We start from the raw sequence: 15811 nt of genomic DNA on the forward strand, positions 1-15811 counted from the left end.
TGCAACGTTGCCAGCTCGGCAGGTATAAACGCTTTTAACGTGAAATACAAGAAATCAACAAATTACATTCGAGAAGGTATTAAGATACAAAATATTAAAAAATAAAAAATAAGTTAGTAAAGAAGCAAAGAAAAAAAAACTAATTTAAATATTCTAAGATTTTTGAACCTGTCGCACCCCAGATCGGGCAGGGTGCCCATAAGACTGATTACGTTTTTTTATTGTATGCCAATGCCTATTAGCATTTGTTGACTGAGGAAAGAGGCCCTACGGTCACATGTTCACGGTCACGTGTGCATGGTCACTATATCACAAAAATTGAGCTTCAAATTTCAAGGCACTTGATGCGCTAATATGTAATCGGGTCAGCATTGTCTTGCAAACTACAAAGTGAATGGAACGGTATTGTTATTCCAGGTACACAAAATTCATCATCGAGTGGCCACCCTTCGAGTACGCGGTGCTGCTTACCATCATCGCCAACTGCGTGGTGCTAGCGCTGGAGGAGCACTTGCCCAACGGCGATAAGACCATCTTAGCACAGAATCTGGTAAGTACTCTCCCTTTAAACATTCACTTTACGAGTAAAATCATTATCAGCAATAAGTTGCGTGTCTTGAATAATCCATTACAGAAAACTGGTTCGGTTACCCCGCAAGCTGCAGCTACGCATGAATCTATATTATACTCGTATTGCTAAAATTTGGCTTGAAGATGGTCGGGCAATCGTCAATCTGCATTACAATAAAGGTGGTATCAGACGGTATTCAAATAAATGCTCTATTTTTCCCTTATACCAAGATAACACACGTTTTTCTTGCAATATGTCGTCCAATGAAGTTCATTCCCAACATGGTCGGATTGGATGAATAATACGATATTTTTGTATCACTTGGCGTTCTGACGTGTAATTTTGAGTGAATGAAAATTAAGACACGTTGATGTGGGTTCCATACAAATTTGTAGGTAGGTATCTATGAATATCCAGTGTTAGCAGAGCCCGGCTGCGCTTAGCAAAATGTACGCAGTGTGCGGTCATTTAAAATGATAACTAACATTTCTGACATTTCTTATTAGCAAACTCCAGATTGACGGGAGCAAAAATGTACCAGTGATTAATTAAAAATCGACTAAGTTTATCGACATCGATAAAAAGTAATTGTTAACCATCATTATCATAAGGAATGGCTAACTTTGAATACATTTAATTATGTGCAAACCTCTTTAATTTATACTTATCGCAACTATAAACAACCGATATCTGTCTGTGTAGAGTCATTTTTGACAACCATTGGAATTACATTAATAAATTCATCCAGTACAGCAATATTATTCAGCATTCCGATCAATTAAACCTACCTTTTTTTAAGTCGGTTAAAAATGTCTCGCAAGAAAAAAGATCGTTCATCTTCATGGAAAGCTGACTATTCAGATTATAGAAGATAAAAGTACGGCCTACTTTTTGTTTATTTTTGTATATTAATTTCGTTTTCTTCTTAATTAAATTCTTAAAATTAAACAACATTTATTCGTCTTTTTTATCGATATCAACTAATAAGATAAGTTTAATATATTTATCCGTTGCTTAGTACCCATAACACAAGCTTTGCTAAGCTTACTTTGGGACTAGGTCAATTGGTGTGAATTGTCCCGTGATATTTATTTATTTATTTATTTAATGTTTAATGGTTCAGCCATTTTTGAGATATTGAACTTTTAATTACTTTAATTCTTTTTAACCAGAACTCAGAACCAATGAACTGTCTGATACCACTTTTAGAGAAACTACGGATTGTCGGTTGGTCACTCTCAAGATCTCTATTTACCATGCGCAAATCCGATGAGCTTTATTTCAACATGGCTGCCTTACTATATTTGTTGTGCATTTCCATAGATATAAGTTTTTCTATGTAAGTGGTAAGGTAACTCGTGATGTTTATGTTTTTTGTTACAGGAAAGGACCGAGGCGTACTTTTTAGGAATATTTTGTGTAGAAGCCTCGTTAAAAATTTTAGCCTTAGGTTTTGTTTTACACAGGGGATCGTATCTTAGAAACGTTTGGAACATTATGGATTTTTTCGTTGTAGTAACTGGGTGAGTAATCAACATTTATTCTTCACCTATATATTTACTGTAGCTGTAAGATTAAATTTTGTTTTTGCAATAAGACATTGTGGCTTAACGTAATGAAAATGGATTTTTCTATTGAGAATTTCGTTGCAAAAGCAATAATAGTGACGTTATTATATTTAAAAATTAATAATTGAGTAGGCACTCGGCAGCCATTTTGTTGTAACAATGGCGTGGCCCTCGGCCAGCCTAGCACAGGAACCTGTCCGTTACTGTTACTGAACGAATGCTATCGACAACTAGGTCGATGACGATATTCGCCGAATACAACGTGGACGTAGACCTGCGCATGCTACGCTCATTCAGAGTGCTCCGCCCGCTGAAGCTCGTCTCGCGGATACCAAGTAATTCACAGTAATTGGCGGAAAGTTCACATAATACCTAACTTATTATTGTATAGAACGTTCTCGCTAGATATTTTCAATTTACGACCTTTTTTAACGTAGATTAATGATTTTATATCGCTAGTTTTGAAAATAGATTTTTCTAAATAATATTTAGTAAAAAAAAAGTAGCGTCGAATCCTCGACATTTATATTACAGAAGTTTTGTAACAATTTTAGAAGATGTGTGACTTTTTTATATCATTTATCATTATTATGAGAAAATGTTTTATGTACTTTGGGCTACGTGTTGCATATAATAGTACGATTTTGGTATGTGTATAAAAAGGCTAAAACTTATTAAAATTAGATAAAAGAACTATATATTTTAGTTATTAATTAAAACATATGACGTATTTAGAATAAAGTGCGTGAGATATAACATGTGATTAGATCATCAATAATCAAGACTAATTAGTGACAATACTTTAGTCTCGTAGAAAATGAAGCTAGTCGAAATGTTTTGGAACAAAGCAAGGAGTGTGTTTGGGCGGTCGGATACTCTCACCCGACAAGCACGCTCCCGGCCTCCCACCACCGGCTTACTCACTCTTCAATTCGCAATATAAAAAAAACGAAGCAATAAGTCTTATACAACAACTACAAGCGCTTCAGAGAAAAAGTACTTGAACATTTCCGAGAATGTTTTCCTCAGGAAAAATATATATAATAAGTAAAGTTACAATCCGCTTATGTTTCTGTAAATAACTGTAACTAGAATCCTATTGTAAGTACGATCTGAGCAGTGAAGAATTTAAGTCATACTTCTGCTAAGAGACATTGAAGTAAATAACTTCGGTGGCAATGTTAAATGAATATAAATAGAATTCTTGTTTTACGGTCCGTGCCCGGTCATCTCGAGCGGCCGCCTTGGACTTACGGCATGAAGCCTTTTGACCGCGGATCATAGCCAGTGGAGTGAGGCCCAAGTAGAGATTTTATTTTCAATTTAGTTGCTAGTTCAAGCTATAGTATCGAGTGGTGTGTGTTTGGCAGTATCATCACGCAGCTGCCGGAGGTCGCGCCCGACGTCGACTTCAGGACCTTGCGTGCCATTAGGGTGCTGAGGCCCCTTAAATTAGTATCGGGCGTCCCTAGTGAGTTCTAGCACATTCTTAGAATAGTTTACGTCGTTGTTACATGCACTGGCTGTTGCATAATGTTGTATTATTTTCATAATGTTATTGAGACTTGCCTGTTTGGTTACCGTGCTTTTTTGGTGTTACACGCCTCGTTTGTATACTTGTAAGTAAGGTTTGATTATATTTTTTTGTAAAAGATAAGTGGGAATGGTTTGGTATGCAATTTTAACATACACATGGGATTTTGTTTTACCATAAAGGTGCACAACAATAATACGAATATGAATCGTTGGGCAACGAGATTACGTTGCTAACATTTTTTTTAACTAAAATGACAGCGTTCAACACCTTAAAAACACGGTGAAAATGGTATGCATTTTAAAATGAATGTCACGTCATACATTCTTTACCCAGAAATCAAAAAATTTCGTGAAAGACACGACAGTGGCATGTTTTACGCATGCTGAATAAATACATAACTATTAATGTATGATAAATTTCTTCGAATGAGTAACGCGCTTCTTATGTTTTTATTAACTTATGCAACAGCAAAATTCCATTGTTCTTGTGCACGTTTTCATTTTGTTATTCCTTATTCTTTTCTCATGTCAAATTAGTGGATTCCAATTTATTATTGTTTTATATCATTGTACTGACGTGGTGTGATGATGGATCGGTGGTAACAACATTCATATAATAATTCATATCATCTTTAGACTTAACCTGCTTTCAGATTAATTTTCAGAAAATACAAGAAATTGACTTACTCGTATTTTACAATAAAGTACCTAGCACATAGTCGACTTCCAAATTTTCGGGACCGAATGGCAGTTTGAGTCTAAAGATTGAAGGATCAGAACTGTCATTAAACAAAAACAGAAATAATTAATGGAGATATACCTCCCCATATCAACAATTGCTTTAAGTGCTAAATTTCATTAATCAGTTTAATATTGTTAATATACAGCCGTAACGCAAGCGAATTTCCAAGTGTCATCTTAGAATAATGGAACAGCTAATTTGGTTACTGGTTGTCAGGTTACTTTTTCCGCCCACCTTGAAAAGAGCGCTTCTATCGACAATAACAATGACGTTGCTTGTGCTAGCCTTGCACGCATAAGGGTAACCACATCTTTATCGTTTTAGCGAATCACATCTCGTGTCACGTAGCACTGACGAACATCACGATCATTAGTTTGAAGTGTTTGAACCCGAAGAAATAAATAGATAGGTGATCATGCAATACAAATAATCTGATTTATGAGTTCAAACTAACGAATATGATATTAGTCGATGCTACGTGACGGAGATACGGTACGCTAAAATGATAAAAGGATATAAATATTTTGAGTTTATCGATTTGACTGCAGTGTGTAATAAAAATGGTTAACATTTGTTTTCCCATGTAGGTTTGCAAGTGGTACTGAAGTCTATCATCAAGGCCATGGCACCGTTGCTGCAAATCGGACTGTTGGTGCTGTTCGCTATCGTTATATTCGCCATCATCGGCCTGGAGTTCTACTCTGGGGCGTTGCATAAGACTTGTTATAGCTTAGAAGATATTAGTAAGTATTTTGTTTTGTTAACGAGCTGTTTTATTGTTAAGTCTCATTTAGACGGTGCGGAAAATATCATGCAAGATAAGTTATATTGCGCGGCAGCGTAAGCGGCATTTATAAGTCGATCATCGCCGGCAATCGTTCGTTTGCGCGATATTTCACCCACCGCGCCGTCTAGTCTAAATGAGGTTTAGACTTACTTTTAATAGGCAACCGATTAGTGTGCCGTTTTACAAGTAACAACTACATTGTACAGTCGAGTTCATAAACTTGTGATCAAAAATTTGATCAAAATAGATATTTTACGCAGATGCGTAGACGCGTGTTCAGATATTTTTGATAAAATTTTTGCACACTAGTTTATGAGCGCGACTGTACTAGTTTATTTTGCGATTATTTTCATTTAATTACATTATTTATTAAATTTTGTGAGTCGTGCAATTTTTACCCACTTGTATCTTAAATCATGCTACTGCGAATTCGCAAGCGAATTTATATCGTTAATGGTCTTACTTTTAAATTTACTCGATGCATGAACTAGCCCTATACTACGCAGTGCAAAATTCGAACTTCGTATCTTCCCGTCCCACTGACACTTATATTATTTAATACGAGTGTGAGAGGGACGGTACGATACGGACTTCGATTTACGAATTTCGTAGTAGCCCCCCTGACGATAGTGCACCATCGAGCAATGTATCTCTTTGCCTTGAAAACTGAACGGTAACGTTTCGTGTGCTTTGCCTACCCCATTTGGGCATACAGGCGTGATGTTTGTGTGTGTGTATGTGAAAACTGAACAGGGACATCATAATAGTAATTAAATTATAGTTACCTCGGATTGCGTTCAGTTTCATTTTAGTTCTTAGAAAAACTGCAAGGTGCACCTCTCGTCGCGATGGCATAAATACTACGCTCATATTGCAGTTTCCTGGAATTGTTGATTCAAAGTTAAACTTGGGTGTAAGCAGTAAACACAGTCGGAGAATCAGTTCAGTTTAAAGGCATAAAATTCTGAAGTGAATATATTTCGTACTCTGTAAATTAAGATTAAGTATGCGTGTAATATTTATGCTGCGGGTACATTTACGGAGATCATTTCGATATAATGATTAGACTAAACACAAAATTTCTTACGTCAGCATGTTGTTTGGAAACGCGATCGCCGTGCGATACTACGTGCTTTATTATTTTATTTACTATTTTTATGATTGTTTTACATAACGCAAAGCTTTTTTTTTAATACTTCCAATTTTTATTATGTGCTCCTAAATTATTATTGCTTTGGAAAGCGAATTATATTTTATTTCATATTGTTATTTAGCTGTGGTACCTACTATAACTTGCCTTGCGATATATAAATACTCCAAAACTCTAACAGGTGCCCGTTTAGTATTTGCTTCGCAGTATTTCCTGCGCTGAATGTATCGACATTATTAAAATTATTAATATAATATATTTCGCGGCAAGGAACCATTGTTCTGGTTATATTTTACGGAAGTACTCGTAGGAGACCATAAGCGTGTTAAGATGATTGTTTACTATAACTATGTTTTTCATTATGGTTCGTTGATGATGATGTGATTATCAAAATATTGAACCTGAATAAACAAGTGAAGAGAAATTTCGTTCAAATCATTTTTGAACTATCTTATAATAATTATTACGTTCACATTTTATTGATGACAATGGCTATGAATGCTCAGATTGAACTTTTTTAGAAAATCATTTTAATAATAATTGAAAAACTAATTGGTGAGCGACCATCATGACACGATCGTACATTTAAAACTTCCTTGTCCTGTTATTGTTGGGATGGCACGTAAATGATAAAATGAATAGGAGACCAAATACGCAGGCAATGCTGCGATAGCCAATCTACAATAGTTCTTACTAGATCTATACTACACACATCCCATTTTTAATCTTATTTTTTATAATTTTAATCTGAATAACATGTAGTTTTCTTTCACCTAGAGTTCAATTAAGTAGTAGCAGTATGAGAATGAAAAACGCGACTCTGATTGGCTTTATGATGACTATGAATATCACATTATGTTTTTAGACATTTGTTGTATGCGAATGGAATGGTTTTTACCTACTGCAAAAATTCCTATTTTATAAAATAAAACAGATGTGTATTCTTAAAATATACTTAACGCCCAAAATCAAAAAGAAGAATAAACACCTAAATTAAAAGTAAGTAAATTCAATTAATGTGAAAAAAAATCTAGACCAAATAATTTAAATCTTCCTACTATTATTGTAAAAGCACCTGATCGACTGAACGAATATTGCGAATCGGTTTCTTTTCGGTTTGATACTTTAAAATTACTTTTTCTATCTCTTTTCGAATGAAAAAGCTATTCCACAATTCCCTCAATTGCACATCCGCTATAAACGCTGTAGTATCGCCTCTAACGGCATCTAGCGGGTTCAGCAAATAGCTCTAGTCACAGCTAGAGTGCCTAACTCCGATCCTTTTTCATGGAGCGATGTCCACTGGCGCCATCTTTTGATAAAGCCAAGCATTGCAACTATGCAGTTGTGTTACGGTTTGCTAGATAGATGCCGCATAATTTTATCATCATTCATCAGCTACACGAATATTAAGTGAATGTTAAAAATGAATCTAAATTTTTTTAGAACAAAATATCAACAAAATTATTTGTCGAAGATAAGCAAACAGACGGGTCTGACTAGCTGGCTTAAGTTTAAATAGGCTTATGCGTCCCAGCTGGGGTCTGCAAGCTTGGTTTTCTTCGAATTTTACTTGTAAAGCCAGCCTTTACCCAATTTAGGCTTACACCTATTTCTAAATCGCTACACTCTAGACAGGGGTGGTTGGGATCATCAGTTGAGGATCAGTAACGAACCTTGATGAGATTTTTGGGAAAATAGTGTTGCAGTGCTGGGCCTGGAGCCCAGGGTTCGTACTTGGCAATAGAGCTCCTGCTCACTCTCACCTTAGTAACCCTTAGTAGCCTTTTACGATACCCAGGGGAAAGAATGGGTCGGTCTTATCAATCTTAAAGTGGACAGGGCATGATTTACACACACTTATGATTCGTAAAATTAAACTCAAAGTACAAACATAAATATACGATATATGCCAATTAGGACATTAAGCGAGACAACTCTTTTAACTGCGATGCTCAGCTGATTCACATACCTACTTCTAATAGACAAAACAGTAGAACGTAGGTGGAATACGTAGCGATTATCTGATACTCAGAGCTTTGTTATTGTTTTGGTATTTACTGCGCATTGGCAAATAGAAGCTTAGATTGGTTGGGGTTATTTTTCAATTATATTAAATTTGGTATCCTTAAAAAAAAATTTCGTCTCTCAGCTCTTTCATCACAAATCGCTTTTATGACAGGAACAGGCTTTGCGCACTTACAATTTCACACAGCTAATAATTCTTCCTGATGTAGGTACCAACGCAGTAGAACATTATTAGTACCTAACCTACCACGGGAAAATTATTTTTTGTATTATGGCTGACGTCAACATAACCTCACGTAGGCGCCTCGATAATGTGCTCTCGTCATGTGATTTTTGCTCTGTTCCGCCACAGCGATAGCCTAAAATGTACTCATTCTGCTGGTACTGAATAAATGAAATGTTTTTGGTGACAACAATGTTCTCTTTTCCTCGCAGGTGAAATAATGAATGAGGGTGAGAGTGCGACGCCGTGCAACGCGGACAACGATACTCTGGCGCCTTTAGGAGCCAACGTGTGTGTTTACGATAAGAGCACGTGCCTAGAGAAATGGGAGGGGCCGAATAAGGGCATCACATCGTTCGACAACATCGGCTTCGCTATGCTCACAGTCTTCCAGTGTATCACGATGGAGGGCTGGACTGCCATCCTCTATTGGGTAGCTAATTACACTTACTAACCTTACTATTACAGGCTTATTCATAAGAAGTGCGCGCTCTATGCGTATTCCATATCATAAATACCAAAATGCACAAATTCACTTTTACGTTGGTTCGAAAAGTTCACAGATCCAACTCTGCTACAATGTATCATCGCAAACTTCAATTGTTGAGCCACTTTGGATTGCTTTCGTATTACCTACAAATAAGATCGCAAATTCTAGCAATTTGTTTGTAAAAAAGCAAACATCTTACTAGCCAACGTTCCTCAAAATGCTCAGCAGTTTAAGTTGGCGACCATGCAACAACTAATATTTAGGCTATATAGGTAGAGCCATTCACGATGATGCGTGCCGTGGTTCTTATTACAATGTCATTAATGGCTAATTTTCGCAAATTCACGCGTCTTCGTGGATGGTACTAGGTATAGTTCCATTGAAATGACGCAGAGACGTGTCGAATACGATTACGAACAATTACGAAATCTACGTACATATCAGCCCCTCGTAATATGTTAACGTGGCGTGGATTACAACTGATATGATTGGTTTATCATTTGGTGGGGCGAGGGTTTTGTTTCTTTACTAATAGAGCGGCCGAGACGTTTGCTGCACAGTCACCAACATTGCACTAAAAATAAGCCTATCGCGCCGCCGATTGCTCTGTGTTTTCGATTGAAAATAACGAGCTATGACGATAGTTTGTAACGACACGTCGCAAGAGGCGCCATCTATTTTTCAATATTAACGACATCTTGTTCGATAGAATTCAATGTAAATCATATTAAATATAATGACCCGGATAACTCACGTCTTAAATTGAGTTTAGCTCGACATGTTTCGGGCTAATCCGTAGCTCCGAAGACGAAGGGCTACGGATTAGCCCGAAACATGTCGAGCTAAACTCGATTTAAGACGTGAGTTATCCGGGTCATTATATTTAATATGAGTGAGTCTCACGGTAGTTTCATGTTCAATGTAAATCACTCAAATAATATAAGATTTCAATATAATTCCGATATAAAGATATCTGAAGTAAAACTTCAGGTTACGATCATTGGCTTATTGAAGAAAACATATTTCCTAGCTTATTCTATCAATCGTCGTCATTTTAACGTTGCTCCTATGACCGACAGCAAAATAAATTAAATGTCAATCACTGAGGTGCGACGAAGTATCACTAGCGAAGGGAACGCGTTTTTTCATTACAGCCAAAAATATGAGAGAATTACATTGGCCGTAGGAATTGTTTAGTTGTGTGCAAGTTTCGCAGTTCCGTTTTAACGTATGACTTTCTTAAGAGTAAAAGTGTCGTAAAAGTGAGTTTTTTTTATTACTAAACTGCGATGTGAGTGATTTAAGTTGAAAGATCAGTCATTTCATATACATTTTAACGGTATCCATATACTGATAACTATCAGCCCCTCCATAGGCTCATTGCAGTTTAGTAATACGTGTGTATACCTCGCCTCTTAAGTGAAGTTGCAGAATAGAGATAAAGGCAATCTTCCGTCGTAAATTCTACGTGCGTACTACTCACACTATGAATGCATCCTATTTTATTGGTAAATTTCCTTTGTTTCAGACAAATGACGCTTTAGGCAGTGCATTCAATTGGATTTACTTTGTGCCTCTAATAGTATTGGGTTCATTCTTCATGCTCAATTTAGTTCTCGGTGTCCTTAGCGGGTAAGTCATTGTTATAATTAGTTAAGTAACTAAGGTCAGCGACTCAGTCTGCGCAGAATTCAAATTTGTGGTAAAGCTTTTACATCTCTTTCATGGAATTAAAGCTTTTAATACCTACAACTGGCAATGGAGTTTTAACCTGTTTTAATATTAAAATAACTCGCATATCAAGTTTGAGGACTACAGTAATTATAATTACGGAGATAAAGTCTCTTTGAAGATAATAATCCTCTTTATTCTTTATCCTAAAGATGGTGAAGTAGTGCCATCTGATATTCATTAGTTAACTAAATTATTTATTTATAAACACGCCCCTCGTGACTTGTCTTAAAAATTAAACACATTTTTTTTAATCTACTCTACATTTATATATAACACTAGTGTATACGACGTAGCCACATAGATTTAATTATTATTATGTAAGTTGGATGTTTCGGTTTAACATAAATTGAAATTATTAAGTGTAAAATATACAGTAAGTAATGTCGATCGGGACTAGTCGGTTTTCTTCGCTTTCCTGAAGATTCAAATGAAAAAGGAAAAAAAGTTAACCAAACTTTTGTTTCGAATTCCGAAGACATTACATTAAATAGCAAACTGGTTTACGAGTATGTGTATATTTTGAATGCAATCTAGTGAGTTCTCCAACGAGAGGGGCCGTGTCGAGAGACGAGCTCAGTTTCAAAAGGAAAGAGCGAGACAAATGTTCAATCAAGACTTCACAGCTTATTTGAACTGGATTACGGAAGCAGGTCCGATATCGTGTGCGCTAGAGGCTTGGGCTAAATCTGGACCATAAGAATGGACATGGAAGCTAAGCTATGACCGTTGGCTATTTGAATATCGTATTGAATTAAGGACCATTTTTTAGGAAAAATTGACACTCCATTGTCCGTCCGTCCGTTATACAAATTTTACATTACAGCCAAATAGTTGGAGCTATACAGTTTTACAGTATAAGCCATACAAATAATAGGCACGTGTAATAGGGCATATTAGGCAAAGCTCTGGGCAGGGGGCGACACTAGCACAAACCGTAAAGAAACCGCCATGACAACGTCAGTTCTCTTTATATTTTGTCGCCATGACAGATCATGACCAAATACCTATAGAGATCATTACATAATAAAACTGAACCACCAGAACGGGAAAAAAACAACGAGACAGAGCAGGATGGCGTTCTACACCACCATTTTGACACGTTTCTCACAAACAACGCATTATTTCTCTGGAATTTTAAAGCAATTTGATTCTTTCACCTTGGGAGTTGCGAAAAACTTGAGAAAATATGATATTGGGGGTGTACATTTTGTATATTAAGCAAAATAAAATCACAAGTTCGAATTTCGAGCCAAAAACGAGCGATCTATTATCTATGCCAGTGTTGCCAATCAGGGAAAAAGAAATCCATTCATTATCCTGCATTGCAGTTTGTAAAGCTCTTTACCCATTCATTGCCGCGCGCCAGATTACGCTGGGCTTAGAGTCATGAAATTTGGTATTTAGATAGCTGGATGTCTGAAATAACACATAGACTACTTTTATTCCAATATTCCCATGGGATAGTTATTCTTAACACAACACCTCAACGAAGATTACGATATAAATTTTGGGATTTTCCACAGGAATTTTGTAACTAATTCAATTGTTGTAACTACCAGATCGAATAATTTACGCGTGCGAAGCCGCGGGTAAACTCTAGTCATTACATATTTATGAGTAATAAAATAAATGGAAGGGGGGAGGGGAGTTGGTCATACTTTTCAATACAAAGAATATATTTTTGCCTGACACGTTGCTATTACGGTCATGGTATGATATGGTGTAATAGGTAGAGAGGTCTCTACCTAAGCTTGTTAAGTAGATAAGTACTGTAGTTTTGTTTTGTTTTAATTTCTTTAAAACAAAAGACCGCGAAGCCACCAGTCAACTTTAGTTCACAATTTTTTTTACTGATTTTTTCTTTAAACTTTTAATGTTTATAATTACATAAATTGTACTAAAAACACCAATATATTGATAAATCAGAGTCTTTCTATGAAATTCCCTTGTTTTTCTTAATACAACCAACTTAATTTTTGTGATCCAATGCCTAGCTTGGAACTGCCATTCGGACGGCTTATATTCTATATTTGGTACGGAACCCTAAGTATGTTTAGTTCGGCACACACCCGCCGGTTAGCCCTTTTCTTTAAAACACATCTGTAAAAATATCAAAGGTGACAAATTATGCTGATTCTGTAATAAACGAAACATTACAACATTTTAATCAACTAGTCGAAAATTTTATAGGACCCGTAAGTTTGTGGCAATACACACATTTCTACCGCTTCATAGACAGTGATTCATAAAAACAACTTCTAACACCAAATTCAAACAAAAATTGACAAATATATAACTGATACGCCGAAAATGCATTGGTATGCGTTTTCAACAGTAAAATTAAATGCGATTGTCATAGTGCGATTCAGTTCAAACCTTTGCTTATACAGCGTGTATTTTTGATACAACCTCAAACTTTAAGGATAGTTAGTGAAGGCCCCAATAATCACACTTTATTATTATGTTTTGGTAAAAAATGTAGACTTATTATTTTCCTTACAAAATTAATTAGCAAGCGATGTATCACTACGTGATACTACTTTGTTCTTATTCAAAACGTCGCACTTGTTGACGTGACAGCTGTCACAGAACGCTTCTCTCTCGTATCAAATTATTGTACGCATTACATTGCTGCTCGAAAATATTTCAAAAATTAATTACGCTCTGGTAGTTAATTCTAAATTAAAAATTTGTTTTGATATCGGTTCACAGCACTTAAATCTTCGTCCAGTTACAGTTTGAGGTAGTATCAAAATTACACGATGTATACATTATTTTTGTAACTTTGGCCTTTTCGATATCTTTGTTGACTTTACGCGGTCCGAATTACGGTTGGGTTAAAAAAAATGTAAATATTCCTAGCTTTTGCTTCCATGTCCGATGGGTTTACTAACACCACTGCTAGATCTGAACCGTTATCTCTCTTGATCCCCATTATTCATCCCATATGTGTATCTATCCCTTTGTGTAGAAACGTTGCTAAGGTTTAACTTGAATTTTATCTTTACCTGTCACTTAAACATTCACCTCTGCTTAACACAAGTTACTTATAACAGGTGGTTAACTTTTAAAAATACGGAGATTTTTCGCGTACAAACTGACAGCTAGTACTTACTGTAGATAAATTAAGAACGCTAAGATATTTTATATAAGTTATCAATTATCACCAGAGTATGCAAAACGACACTTTAAGTTTACTTTAATAAACAGTTACCAGTATTGAAGTCTATTTTTTGAATGCTTACTGGTTGTGCTTATAATAAATGCCAATATTTGTCGCGTATAGATTTATGTATGTACAAACTAATGCTAGTGGTGGATGTCCCTTTTTATGCTAGGAACAATTTAGTTGAGCTAGTAATTTTAATTCCCGCTTTTTGCAGTGAGTTCGCTAAAGAAAGAGAGAAAGTAGAAAATAGACAAGAATTTCTTAAATTAAGAAGACAACAGCAACTAGAAAAGGAGCTCAACGGTTACGTTGAGTGGATATGTAAAGCCGGTAAGTTCTGAAAAATAAAAGCATGGGGAAAAGTTTAAAAGTGCTTGTAAGTATTTAAGTATCACTTGAAACACTTCATAGGGAAGCCGTACTAACGGTTTCCGGAATAGGTAAGCACTTACTCGAATTACCCATGTCAATTTGGATAGCCCTGCGTAGAGGTGTTGGCGATACGCTTACCGGATTGATAGGGTTTATTGAAAAAAGTGTATCAGTTACTTACCCCTTTAGTGGTAACCGGTTCTTATCCTTGTAAAGTAGTCGCTATGAGAAGATTCTTAAGTGTAAAGGAGATCTAAACGTTTTATTTTCAGGAGAGTAATGTAAAATTTTAAATGTTTTTCAGAGGAAGTAATTTTAGCCGAAGAAAGAACCACAGAAGAGGAGAAGATGCATATAATTGAAGGTAAGTATAACATAATATACTTAAATTTTTACGTACCGGCTTAAATACTTTTCTCAAACATGCTCGGAAACGTATGCGTTAATGTCACGAAATGGAGACATGAAGTTTCTCATTTATGGCTCCCTAAATAACTTCTTGGTCTAGGCCATGAAGTATCTATGAAAATCCATTATTGTCCACTGCTCTAGCTTTTTAAATTTGCTTACTTCATGGCCTCTGCAGTAATGTACTATTTTCCATCGACTATTTCATTATTTACGTATTTCAATCGCAGCCCGAAGAAAAGCCGCCGCCAAAAAGAAGTTAAAAAACCTTGGGAAGAGTAAAAGCACAGACACTGAAGAGGAGGAGCAAGACGAGGAGTGCGGCGACGACGGTCAGTACATCATGCAGCCCTATACACATATAACGATACATTACACCCCGCTAGTCACTGTAAAAGATACTATACTTAACATTCTTAACCTTACTAAACTTGTGCAAAGCAAGATCCAAAATTTTCAGTGCACTATGTTATATTGAAACGGATTTCCTGTATATCGTCTTCTCAAGGCCACCGCTTCCTACCACCATTGTTCTTTAATGAGAACATGCATACAATCTGAACTCATAATTAACCCTATATTTTAACAAAAAACTGTATTGTATTCGTAAGTCCTGTATTCTTCCACCTTCGCTTCTTCCACTTCCTTGGTCATCTCTTGGAACTCATACGATAACCATTTGAGTCCACCGTTCATACCCTTTTTATAAAGTTATAGAATCTAATTATATCTATCTATCATATACTCAAATGTATGTAACTACATTTTTAGCAACTTTTTTATCATATTTTATCTCGCTATTAAGTAACTCATTTATTTATTTACTCTACTACTTTCATGGACAAAACCTAAAATCTATTATACTACGCTTTGAAATTTTCGAGTTAAATTTATTAAAAGTATTTGACCCTAATGGCGTTCGTGTATTCAGAACTCTCTTTCAGTCGTCGGAGAAAATGGGTACGAAACTGCTTACTGTTAAAAAAGTAAAGTTTTACCTTATTCGACATGTTTTATTAATACGATAGACTGG

At 35.9% G+C, this 15811-nt stretch overlaps 1 protein-coding gene across 1 annotated transcript in view; it reads left to right on the forward strand.

Moving 5' to 3' along the window:
- Positions 1 to 15811, forward strand: part of cac (calcium voltage-gated channel subunit cacophony) — a 59630-nt gene that overhangs the window by 10695 nt on the left and 33124 nt on the right. The window contains 9 exon segments of the mRNA XM_074111484.1: positions 418 to 550; positions 1955 to 2094; positions 2374 to 2474; positions 5005 to 5160; positions 8818 to 9038; positions 10624 to 10727; positions 14213 to 14328; positions 14675 to 14734; positions 15009 to 15110. Coding sequence (XP_073967585.1) covers positions 418 to 550; positions 1955 to 2094; positions 2374 to 2474; positions 5005 to 5160; positions 8818 to 9038; positions 10624 to 10727; positions 14213 to 14328; positions 14675 to 14734; positions 15009 to 15110 — 1133 coding nt within the window.

The sequence above is a fragment of the Choristoneura fumiferana genome, chromosome Z (assembly GCF_025370935.1).
Source record: "Choristoneura fumiferana chromosome Z, NRCan_CFum_1, whole genome shotgun sequence".
Lineage (NCBI taxonomy): Eukaryota > Metazoa > Arthropoda > Insecta > Lepidoptera > Tortricidae > Choristoneura > Choristoneura fumiferana.